Consider the following 12869-nt stretch of genomic DNA (forward strand, 5'->3'; position numbering starts at 1 on the left):
TACTAGACAGATGCCGATCCAAACAGAGTCAAAATGAATGAGAGAAAGACCGGATGTAGCCTTCGACTGTATCTTTCAAAGTAAAAACTACCCTGATCTTCAATGTATTGTATTGCTAAGTATAAAACACGCCAGTCCCTATTTTTTTTAAATAATGCAAACTGTTTAATTTGCTTAGCTCATGATGGCGAGTATCCGTCTGTTTGGTATTACTTTATTTTGTGTTGAAATCACACCATTTCCGGTGTTGTTCCGTGTGCCCGGTGACTTGACGCGGCTGCGAGTGGGACAAATGAAGTTCGTTTCCCACAGCTGGTGATGGCGGATGTTGTTGAAAAAGACACCATGAAGAATTACCGCATCGCGTCCGAGAGGGTGAACCCGGGCGCCAGTCGCTTCCCTTACTGTGTTGTGTGGACACCCATCCCCGTGTTATCGTGAGTGGTCGCCCTCCGCCGTGCGAGTCCGGTTCTCTCGACCAGAACCTCGGGACGTGACGCGGAAGTGACAGTTGTGGTTAACGCGTTAGCTAGCTAGCTAGCGGACGTACAATACCATCCTGTTGCTGATTTTCTTCGAAAAGAAAACTCTATATTAGTTTGGCCTGGCTCTTATTTCACAGCGCTTACATGTTAGGACTAGTAATTATTTCGGTGCTGGTGTAATAAAGCATACATTAGAAAGCCAATTTAAGTAAGTTAGGCTAAAATGGTAAACAACACAAAACGGAATTACATAGTTACACTGAAGCGTACACGTCTGTATGCTTCTTAAAGTTGACGTCACAAGTTACTGTGCTGTTAAAGTAATGCCAGAACACAATTTGTCAGTTCCACATTTTCATATCGCTTTTTAATAGTTTTCAACTTGCTGTTAGAATCTGTTTATTTGAGTCCAAAACGTGAATATTTTGAGAAGGTGTGGAAATGAAATTGGAAGATCATCAGTCACGATATTATTCTGACAATTATCAAAATATTCCTAAAACTCCTTAAAATGAAAACATACTGGAATAACTTTAACTTACATTTTGTTAAACAGATGTGTGGTTTGCATCACAAGACATGCCTAATTGTTTTATTTAGAGAAAGTAAACGATAATCTAACAACCTTAAATTAGGTTGTCATAAATCGGTCTTCCTACAAACATAAATGATATATACATTGTCTTTTTATTTCAATCGCATGATACGTCCTGTATTTTTTAATCAGGCTCTGTGTAATAACTGCTCTACCATGACAGTAACGGGTTTGTTTACTTGTTCAGATGGCTGTTTCCATTCATTGGCCACATGGGAATCTGCACTTCCACTGGAGTTATCCGGGACTTTGCTGGACCTTACTTTGTCTCAGTGAGTTATCGTCATGGTGCTGTGGAATATTATGGCATGTATGGGAAATGAAGTACAGTACAGCTGATGGCAGCTGTAGAGTGTTGTTGCTTCAGATACCAGTGAATTGATGAAACATGATCCAGGAAGCTCCGATTTGAGTAACCGATCAATGAGCTTGAAAGCTTAACGGACACTGAAACACTGCTCGGCAGTCTACGAGGAAGGATTTTATAATTCTGCAGAGTCAACACGGCTGCAATTGTTTTTCGCTACAACATTCAAAAGGCAAAGATTAGTATGTCTTGTTCCTGAATACAAACATACAAACAGTTGCATAATCTTGATTGGCCACATGATTTTGTGCTTGCCTTGTTTAGCTGTAGCCCTCCGCATATCAAAGCGATCCCACTCACGTCAATGAGGGAGCTTCGTTTTTCCCAAGCAGTGTCGTTGTCTGTTGTCTACGGCCTGACAGGCTCATGGACCTATTTGGCAGTTGCACACACGCAAAGTTGTTTGTGAATACAGACAAACAGGATGTGAGGCACATTTCCTAAATTTGGAATGTTCAACAATCGAAATGACACATTCCGTTTCTCAAAGAGCCCAAAAGTGCGTCAGTGAACACATGATTGTTCATCACATCATTAGGAAACGGTTACATTTTGAGTTAGAAAATCTTTCAAAGGGCTGACGTCTTTACTGGCAAATAATTAACACTGGCTATGTTTGTATTATGGTACAAAAAGGACTGCAACATTGGTACACACATGATCACTTAATCTGTGTTGAAATAACACACACACACATGTTGTCATTGTTTTTGCAGGAAGACAACATGGCTTTTGGAAGACCAACAAAGTAAGTCAGTGAAAATATTTGGGTTGTTGTGATGACCCACATCCGTGCTACACAACACTACAGTGAGCTTTTATCTTTGACTGAAGGTACTGGATGCTTGACGTTAGCAAAGTCTACGCTAGCGGCTCCAATGCCTGGGACACAGCGGTCCATGATGCATCAGAGGAGTACAAGCACAGGATGGTAAATTAAGGAGTCTTTTGGACATTTTTTTTTTTTTTATATTTACATTATGAAAGTGAAAACACCAGGAATGATTTCTACTCCTGTTTCCTCCAAAGCACAATCTCTGCTGTGACAACTGTCACTCGCATGTAGCGATGGCTCTGAATCTGATGAGATATGAAAACAGCACCTCGTGGAACATGGTCAACCTCTGCCTCCTTGCTCTGATCCATGGAAAACATGTCAGGTAAGAAGGGGTCCAGCTTTGGTTATATTGTTTACTGCTGGGGTTAGTCTTAGCTGGATGTAGACTGTGGGTATAACCCGTCCATTGACCGCTATCTATTTTACAAGAGCACCATCGCTGCATCCTGTCCAAGACGATGGTGATTGTTGCAAACAAGCCAAATCGTTTTTTATGCCTCAGTGCCGGCGGAAGCCGTAGCTGGGGGTATTATATTCACGGATTTGTCCATCCGTCTGGGTTATTCTCATGAACGCCATATCTCATGAACGCCGGGAGCGAGATTCTTTTAAATTTGGAGCAAACATCCACTTGGACTCAAGGATGAACTGATTCGATTTTGGTGGTCAAATGTTGAGGTGGGTGTGACGTCACATCTCACATTCTCATGAATGCGATGCCTTGAGCAAATTTCTACTAATTTGGCATAAAAGCCAATTTGGACTCGAGGGTTGCACTGATTCAGCGTTGTGACATAACTCAAGAATAAAGCTGCTAATTATGACAGTTTCACACAAATGTTTAACAGGATAAAATGTTGACGTGATATTTTGGGCAGACATGTATGTAAACTGCAACATGACTGGTTGGTGGAGTTACATTGTTACATTGCATTAATGCACAATGCAGACCTGAAATATTGAGGATAACCACGTCATTCACGTTCATTCATGTTAAATGTTCTGTAAGTTACACAGTAGCCACTTATCTAAAATGTTTTATCAGCAAGCTTGAACTGCTTGAACAAAAATGTTGTGTAGCAACATTCTTTGGAGGGATAAGCTGGTGTAGTTACAGCATTAAGACTAGACAAGTGGATATGTAAGACTTTCATTGCCTTTTAGGCAAGTATGATCAAATAAGATCATCTTTTATTAGTCTCACAACGTGGAAAGTGCAGTTAATACTAATACTGTAGCATTACAGTTATCCAGGACAACATGAATTTCTTTCTAGTGGTTCTATTGTGTGCAGTGTACATCTTCTTCTGTCCAACAATCAGAAATGTAAATATTATTTGCCTTTAGAGGCCCAAACTAGTCCTTACCCTATAATCTAAAGCTGCTCTCCCCAAACCATCATAAGAAGCAGGGCTGAAGCTTTTCAATGAGGTTCCTCTGTGATCCCAGGGGCTCGGCCATGATTTCACTGCTATGCCTTGAACCTGTTGTGTCTCAGGACACGAGAGGGAGAGAGAGGGAGAGGGAGAGAGGGAGGCCTGATTCTTGGGAACTATTAAGAGTGTATATATAGGACATTTTCCCAGAAGGCCTTTGAATATTAGTGTTAGAGGGATGCATTTGTGATGCTGTATAGATTCTCAAAAACATTACTGATCTTTGATAAATAGTTTAAAATATATTTTTTTATTTACCTATTTTGTTTAGCTACAAATGCAATTTGTTGTTTTTTTTACTGAAAAAAAAAGAAGAAAATGCTAATAACTTTGCTCAGATGGAACAGAAGTAGTTGTGTAATGTTGGATGGTACAGGGTGTTAAATGTAAATACAGATCCCATTGTTCTGAGTGCATTCAAAGTAAACTTTTGATCTAGCTGGTTTTTGCATGTGGTGGTTTGTTCTCCATACTAAGAGACAGTTTCCTAAAATAACATAAAAAAAAAACTAACTGTATATCACCAGCTTACGGTACCACACTATATTCAGTCATAACCACTGCATCATTATTCATCTTTAGATTATTGCCAATACACAGTAGGATGTAAGAAGCTGATGAGACAATTGAAGTCCCTACTTTGCTCCGTAGACACTTTGGTGTACAGTGGCAACTATATCAACCTTTTCTTTGCTTATGTTCTCACACCTTCCTCTGTTAATACTAGCACCACGTTTTGCTTCTTTAGCAGGGATAAGTGTTTTTTTCCCTGCAAGTGCAGCGTTGGTGATGATTTGTGCCTTGTCTTCAGCAGGACGTTGAGTGGGGGAGATATCACACATTAGTCTCTTCTCCTCACCTATCTGTGTCTCTTGTCCTCTCTGTTGGTGACCTTTGCCTGATGCAGCTGTGTAGGCTTTCTGAAGACCTGGCTGCCTTTCCTGATGCTGATGGGCATCATCCTCACAGTGGCCCTGGCCTTCAACCTGCGGTGACCTGGGTGGCAGGTTCAGGACACAGCGGAAGCCTGCAGGTGTGGTTGACCTTTTCAACAACAAGCGCGGTGGGAGATGAGGACTACTTACCTCCTAGAGGAGTCAGCCAACAACATGCTTGGTTTGTGGGCCGCCCGTGACTGCCATTACTCCAGTGGTGAAGCTAGAATGCCCTCAAGGTGGGAATGAGTTTATATGAAGTCCGATTTAGAGAGAAGTGACTGAACACCCCCTGCCAACAACTACCTGAATCACACAAACACACCTAATGGATTCTGATCATTGAAAGCCTCACGGCAGGTTTGAGCCTTTGCCACCAGCGAAGCGTAGAAGTCGAGTAGCAGCGACGATCGTTGAGTAGACGAACGTGCGTCGCTGAACTCACCAAGGGAACACATCCATGCCTTGCTTTCAGATTTTAAGGATTTTCACATTCTAATGGACTGGGAGTGTAATCCCATGACTCAGCGCTTCCAGAATGCCATTTTTATAATGGAGAGCACAAACATGTTAAATCAATTAGATGCCTTTCTAGGGAATTGATTGCATTTCATGCTTGATCTAATGTAGCTCTTCTACAGTACTGCAACTTAAAGGTTAAAATGCCATAGCGGTTTGTATTTTTGTGCATTTTTCTTAAAGTCTGCGTCTTCTAAAAAGAAATATTTTTCTCAAAGATGCAAGATACATGTATCACCTCATTGTACTCCTTTTAATAGGTTTACTGGAAATGTTTCATACCTTTTTTAAACTGCAGCTCATCAGTGCCATGATAGTAACAACCTCAATGAATGTCACTGTGGAAAATACCCAGTGAAACCCAACGGGATTGTTACGCTTTTGGTTTTCTGTACTTGTGCTAAATGTAGGAGGATGGGAGACCACCTCAAACTGTGTGTTTGATTGATTTCGCTTGTGTTTTAGTGGAACAGCTCGTTGGTGACTCCAAAGTTATCGAATTAAGAAGCTAGTTGATGTCAAAGTTCTGAAACCTGATCCGATCTTTTTGTTGATCCTCGGAGATCTTTTGTTTTTAGTTACAAACTTTGACTTCATGGGAAGAATCAAGAGTCAGTGCCTAAACATGACCTCTCACAGATCCTTTTTAAAAATATATATTATTTTCCATTTTACTATTTGTTTTGACATGTTTTAAGAAAACGTTAATTCCACGCTATGGTTGGCACTCAAAATCCGTTGCCATGGCTGTCGTGAATGGATTCAAATCCCTTCTATTGTTTGCAATCAAACAGAAAAAAGTGTTGAGCCCTCTCTTTGTCCATGGTGCTGCCAGAAGCAGCAGGTAGCCAGGATCCTCAGGTTTTCACACTCGCCAACCCCTGCTGAATATCCCCAGTCCCCCCAGCATCGCTCCTGCTGTTTTCCACCTCCGCAGATCACATTCGAAGGTCGTTGTGAAATGCCAGCGCTGTTTCATGAAGCTTTGATAGCGGCGACATCCTGCAATAATCCAAAGATGTCATTTACATGTGACGTTTTAGATTAAAATCAGTAAATTTAATTAAAATCAATGAGTTGACGTCAGGGCTAAAAACAGCGCCGGTTTTCCTTGACTTCGCTCTCCTCATTAAGCTTCTTTTTCCAATGTGGATATTCTGTGGTCTCTTGTGTGTATTTCACCCATGTTGCCTGTAAATATTTGATCACACATTATTCTGTAGTACACCAGGTGCTCTTTGCAAACTTGATTGCTCACTCTACAGATTTATCCTTTTGAATAATTTAAGCTGTACTTTTCATTCTCTTTACTCCACTTCCGTACATCATCTCTGCTCGGTAGCAAGGCCAATTTGTGCCTGAAAGAGTGGGTGATCGTGTGTGTGTGTGTGTGTGTGTGTGTGTGTGTGTGTGTGTGTGTGTGTGTGTGTGTGTGTGTGTGTGTGTGTGTGTGTGTGTGTGTGTGTGTGTGTGTGTGTGTGTGTGTGTGTGTACACAGCGATGGGAGAGAGCATGTGATCGCATGCCAGTGTGTGCGTTGCATGCATGCAAGAATACAAGAGCGTTTAAAAGTTCCTGTTTGTTTAATACATTAAAAAGCTTCCTGATTAATTATCAGCTGCGTTTATTTGCAGCCAGTGGCCTGCTGATTGATTTCAACGTTTACTCCTCTATATCTTTCTCGTGACCTTGTTAAAGTGCTGTGCGATTGTTGGCAAACCTTGGTACGAATAAATAATAAATGAGTCTGTAACAGACCCCCTTAACTTGATGTTGATTTGATGTAATTGCCCACTGTTACGAGTGCAGCTACAGATTCTGTAGATTGGACCTCCGGAGTCCAAAGCATTAAAACAAGGATGCAGAATCTGCCCTCAAATTGAACAGAATTCAATTAAATATATATAAATACAAATATTTTAAACCTTCTTATCGTGACACTTCATAACTGATATAGAAACCACTAGTAACTTTCGTAAATACAACTTTACAACTCCAAAGTCTCAAATATGAATATTTTCGACAATTGGGAAATGAAGGTTTTGGGACACTGAATGCAAACAAGCAGACTGGTTGACCCTGTGTTAAAAGTGATGTTACTAAGCGTAGCATGTGTTTAAAAAACAAAAAAAGAAATATGCTCATTACGCCCAAACTGCAGTGATATTTGACGTTTCTGTCCAAACTTAAGAGAATGTGGCTGTGGAAAGTACCTCTAGAAACTTAAAAGAAATAAACCTTTGCTTCGCTGTAATTGCACTAAATGTTGGAAAATTGGAAACAAACCGTGTCCTTGAATATGTCACTTGTTTTCTTTAGTGAAACGGCTCATTCATTACATTTTGGGCTATATGAAAGGTAGAATGAATGAATGGCTCTTTGAGATCGGCTCATGAAACTCACAACATTGTCATTATTACTGCTTTTGACATAGAAATTTACTGTATAAAGGTATATTTAGGTGGAGAAATGGAAGATAAATTGTACACCGATCCTTTATTGGAGTGCACGTGCAAGAATGCGAAATTCCGTGGAGATGTTTGAATGGTTTTTAAGATGTTTCCTGCTGTGGTGCCTTGTATCCAAGAGCCAGGTCCAGGAATGTGGAGACCTGGGGTCCTGGCGATTCAGTCCGCTGACAAAAGACAGTTGGGGAGGCTATTATTAGTGCCGCTATCCATATAAACTTATACCAGTCTGCCATTTCAAAAGCCTCTTTTGATTCTCTATTCCCCAAAATCTATTTAATGCTGCAGATGATGGCCCTGGCGAGGGATTTTAACGCTCCTTGCAAGCGACTGTGTGTGAACTCTGAATGTGTTTATCACTTACAGATATAATACAAATAAAGATCTCTATTATTGTAGAAATGTGTGGGGTTTTATTTAATTGTGTTGTTGTTGCTTGGATTTCCATGGTTGAATTATGACAACTGTGTTTCATCAAGGCTGTCAGGAGGGATGATGTTGTACTCTGAGCCATGAAAGGCAAAGTCCTCCTCCTGAAGTTCCTATAAATACACTCTGAAGTGATTCCTGTAATAATCATTATATGCTCTCAGAATAAACATTAAGGAAGGGAAGCCGAAACAGCTTTGATTCTGAACTGTGGAGTGGTTAAAGGTCCCACTGAGTGGCCGTTATCCTGCAGAGCATCATGGGATTCAAAAAAGGGGGCAGATCAAAGGCTTTGGTGTGGCCCCCGAACACCCCTGGCCCCTTGTTTACCATACCACCTGGTAGGTGGGAATGACTGGGGACACCAAAATCACCAGCTAGTAAATAGTGAAGTTATGGCCAGTTTAAGAGCAATTCTCATAAAGAACCTATAAAACACAATTAGAGTAATGAAATGCTATTACACAAACACACCAGAATTAACTGATGATTATACAGATTCCCTTTTGTCCTGCAGTGTTCTCCTCAGAAGGTTCCTCTGGTGTAAGTAGCTGAACATGGAACCACTGAAGCCACATGGCTGTGTTTTGCGTGCGATCCTGCTGAGAGAGCCGAGAGCTCCGCCGCTTTCTCCTCCCTCTCATGCCGGCGGAGTCTCGAGGCTGAGAGGAAGATCTCGTGGATCCGGACAGGAGACGGAGAAGCCCCTCCCCACATATCATCGCACCAGGCGATGGTCCTTTTAACTTCATTGTTGGAGAAGAAGCGACGCCCCGCTTCGCGCCGGCAAAAGGATCAAACACCCCCTCTGATCAGCACGGCCCCCGGTTTTGTTCTCATGGAAATCGGACCCTGCCTCCCGGCCACGCTTTCTGCAGAGATGCAAAGTTGAGGCGCATTCCCAGCCGGGACGACGGGCGATGACGACGTGTCGGAGGAGCTGATCGTCTCGTTGATCACCTTTGTTTCTTTGCGGGTTTCGTTCTCCTTCACTGCTCGCCGCACATTCCCCCTCCAACATGCTGGATTTGGCGCAGCGCGTTGTCTTGTGCGCGCTGCTCGGCTCCGTTTACGCGTCGTGTCCGCCGCGCTGCGAGTGCTCGGAGGCGGCTCACACCGTGAAGTGCGTCTACAGAGACCTGCGGAGTATCCCGAGCGGCATCCCCGGATACACCCGCAATCTGTTCATTACCGGGAATCAAATCAGTCGAATCGGTCCGGAGTGCTTTAAGGGGCTGGATAATGTGACCAACCTGTCTCTGAGCAACAACAGGTAAGTCTTTGTTTGTTTTATAACTTTGTCACGCGAAGCTTCGAAACAAATGATTCATTTAAGTTTGAGAACATTTTCAGTCATCTGTTGGTCCTCGTTGCTGAAATAAAAGCAGCTACGCAGATATCATGACTTTAGTTTCATGGCACGTGAAACAGGGTCTCTGCAGACATAGACAACCGTATACATTGTTTAATCTCCTGTTTTAATGTCTGGAAACAAACGTGTGATTTGAAAGTGTGAATGAAGTCTCGTTGATCTCCTCTAATCCAGAATCTCCGAGGTGGAAACCCACACGTTCGCCGGACTCCGCAGCCTTCGCTCCCTGGATCTGAGCAACAACCAGCTGGCAGTCATTCACCCCGAAGCCTTCACCGTGCAGAACCAGTCTCTGCGGGAGCTGAACCTGAGCCGAGCCCTCTACAACCACTCCTCGGTGATGGACTTGGCCACCTCCCTCCGCTGGAGCTCCCTCGGGAACCTGAAGGGTCTGGACCTTTCTCACAACGGCCTCATCTATTTGCCCTCGCGGATCTTCTCCCACCTGACCAGCCTGCGGCGGCTCCAGCTTTCCAACAACTCCCTGGTGGCCATCCACAACTCCACCTTTTTGGGTTTGGATCATCTAGAGGAGCTTGACCTGACCCTCAACGCCCTCAAGACGGTGCCAGAGGAGGGGCTGCGAGAGCTGGACTCCCTGTCCGGAGCTGACCTCCTGCTGGGGGAAAACCCATTCACATGCACGTGTGGAATCGAACCTTTCGCTCTGTGGCTCAACAGATCACAGGGACGCATCAGTGATGCCGAGGGCCTCGTGTGTGCCTTCCCTACCGGCATGAGGAACACGTCCATGCTGGCTGTGGGCACGTTGACTCTGGGCTGCCAAAGGAGGGGCGCAGGGGCTGACCTTGCTTTGCAGACCTCGTACGTCTTCTTAGGTATCGTCCTGGGCTTCATAGGCCTCATCTTCCTATTTGTACTTTATCTCAACCGCAAGGGCATCAAGAAGCGCATCTACGACATGCAGGACGCCTGCAGGGAGGTGTGGGAGGGCTACTACTACCGCTCCGAGATCGACTCCGACCCCAGGTTATCGCAGGTCTCCACGAGCGCCGACGTGTGAGACAATTCTCACGAACCTGACTCTTTTCTAATGCATTTATTAGTAGCAAAATGTAAAAAGTGTACAAATATGTCTGTAAATATATACATACAATAGTGTTAATAATCTTCCGGCCTTGTTGCGTAAAGCATGCACTGCCCATCTCCCCCCCCTGTACAACTAATACGCTCTTTTAATACAGATTATCTCACATTTTTTGCAAGTCAAACGGACATGGAGGTTGTGCGGGGAGTTAATGGATTGACGTTGCCTGCTCCTCGCGTCCACACACAAACAGCAACAGCAAGTGCCTACAGTCAGCTAGGTATTGTTCCCTAATCAGCAGAGTGATCTGAACTGAACTCACTCTCTATATGACACACACTTTCATTCAAAATTTCATATTTGGCTTGTTAAAAAAGAGAATAAGAAAAGCAACCAAATGCTGCAATAAAATCCTGAGACTCCAAAACAAACCTCTGGGACTTTAAAGCACAATCACTCATTCATCTTTGAACCATTTCAACCCTTTGGTCCCTGAGACCTTCAGCCCCGGGGTGCCACAGAGGAATTAAGCCTCCAAAGCTTTCCTTAAAATCACTACTCTCTGGCTGTTGGATTTGGAGGAAGGGGGACAATTCGGTGCAGACCAGCGGAAATCTCCTAGCCCCCTCATTTTTTTCTCCTTTTTTTTTCTTTTTTCATGAACTGTTGCTTTGTTTCAACTGCTTGAGTTTTATTGTCAAAATGATGAGAACCAGTCCTGGGCTGAGGCCGCTGAAAGCAATCTCCCCCTCCCTCCTTAAAGACAACAGCCACTCTGGAGGCTCTTTGAAAGAAAAGTCTGGCTCTCCACGTTTTTCTGTTTAGGGTGATTTTTTTCTTTCTTTCTCCCAATGATAAGATACAGATGATTCTGAAACACCAGCTACATTGTTTCATTCAGCAGTGTGAAAAGAAAGAGAGGAAATTATGTTCTTAACCTTTCAGTTTCCCCCCTTTCATCTTCTCTTCTTCTACATTTGGGATTATACTAAGACAAATATCAGTTTAGTGGAAGTTTTCTGTTTTCTTACAGCAATTTCCTCACAATGACACTGAAATCCAGAGGCAATACATGTATTTCTCAGACAAATCCCATGCCTTACCTTTTACGTGCATGTCTAAACTGTAACCTGCATGAATCCAGAACGCGATGTGTCACATGTGTCGACCCTGTTCTGTTGTTGTGTTTTTTTCCTATATGGCTACATGACAAAAGTAATTCTCTGTGGCCTTATGATGCTACAAAGTGAGACAGAGAGGCGGTGGCAAGCTGCCATTCCTCCGAGTGTTTATTGACCACATTGCTAGCGATCTAGCAGGAGGCCTGGACTTAACTGAACAAAGCCTCCCAAAGTTTGAAGCCAAAGTAGCATCTTCATCCTCTCAAGATGTTCCCCAAACCCCTCTGATATCCATCCAGAAATGTTTATAACTCCAAGACATTTTACTGCATGTGTGATGACAAAATAAATCTTGAGAACGTCACAATGTCTGTATACTCATTCAGCGCAAGTGTATTGGGCAGAAAAATGGATGTATTCATAATATTTGGACTCAACTCAGGGTATCATCTCTGGGCCGCCGGACCGCATTAAGCCGGGCATTTACTCGCGGAGGAGAAAACAATTGAGGCTCGTACGCTCGACACAAAGGGGCGGCTCGGGTGGCGAGACGCTTCAAATAAGCTTTGTTTTCCAGCGCGAACAAAAAAAACTGCCTTGTGATACCCATTGTCTTGTTTTGTCTTCACAGACGGCCATTATGTCGCCGCATAATAGGATTCACTCATGATGACAGAGTTGAGCGCTGTGATCCAGCCTTTGTTAAAGCGTCATCATTCTTAATAATTGCCTGTGGGAGAAGTTTTCCTTTCCTATTACACAACGTGTCACAACTGGGGCATTCGGGCCGGCCACGGGTTATTGGTGTCAATTGGCGGAGCAGAAAGAAGAGAGATTATTCCCTGGAAGTCATTACTTCCTTTTTTCGCTCATTAAAGTGTGGATTAGGACCAGTGCCTTTTCTGTCTTTTTATGAGCCTGGTTGTTTGAAAAAATATATGGTCTGTTTGCTATAGGCTGCACGGCGGGATCGTCTCAGCAGGAATGCAATGAAAAGAGAGGAACCCTACAAGCACATCCAGTCCATTAATCCCAGTGCAAAAGAGGGGCTTGTTAAAAACCGAAATAAATGCTCCAATTACAGCGTTCTTTCACACTGTATGTTACACATATCCGATTAAAGATCACATCTTTAGTTCAACTTTGCTCTCTATTTCTCGTTTTCCCACTAGCCATTTGTTGCATCACGGAGGAGGCGCTTGCCGTACATGCAGCATGTGGTTTGTGTTATTGCAAAAGGCAAAATACATATTTAA

The 12869-nt window shown here is 43.3% G+C and overlaps 2 protein-coding genes across 2 annotated transcripts; both read left to right on the top strand.

Moving 5' to 3' along the window:
- Positions 1 to 273: 273 nt before the first annotated feature.
- On the top strand, positions 274 to 6663 carry tmem222b (transmembrane protein 222b). The gene is made up of 6 exons (XM_084032814.1): positions 274 to 437; positions 1268 to 1352; positions 2164 to 2195; positions 2282 to 2378; positions 2477 to 2607; positions 4629 to 6663. Exons 1-6 carry the CDS (start codon positions 319 to 321, stop codon positions 4714 to 4716), a joined length of 552 nt encoding a protein of 183 aa, XP_083888940.1. The 5' UTR covers positions 274 to 318; the 3' UTR covers positions 4717 to 6663.
- Positions 6664 to 8767: 2104 nt separating this feature from the next.
- Positions 8768 to 12270, top strand: LOC311028340 (trophoblast glycoprotein-like). Its single transcript, XM_084032823.1, has 2 exons — positions 8768 to 9345; positions 9619 to 12270. The coding sequence occupies exons 1-2, from the start codon at positions 9092 to 9094 to the stop codon at positions 10466 to 10468; spliced, it is 1104 nt and encodes a 367-aa protein (XP_083888949.1). The 5' UTR covers positions 8768 to 9091; the 3' UTR covers positions 10469 to 12270.
- The last annotated feature ends 599 nt before the right edge of the window (positions 12271 to 12869 follow it).

This window comes from Eutrigla gurnardus, assembly GCF_963514095.1.
Source record: "Eutrigla gurnardus genome assembly, chromosome: 17".
Taxonomy (NCBI): domain Eukaryota; kingdom Metazoa; phylum Chordata; class Actinopteri; order Perciformes; family Triglidae; genus Eutrigla; species Eutrigla gurnardus.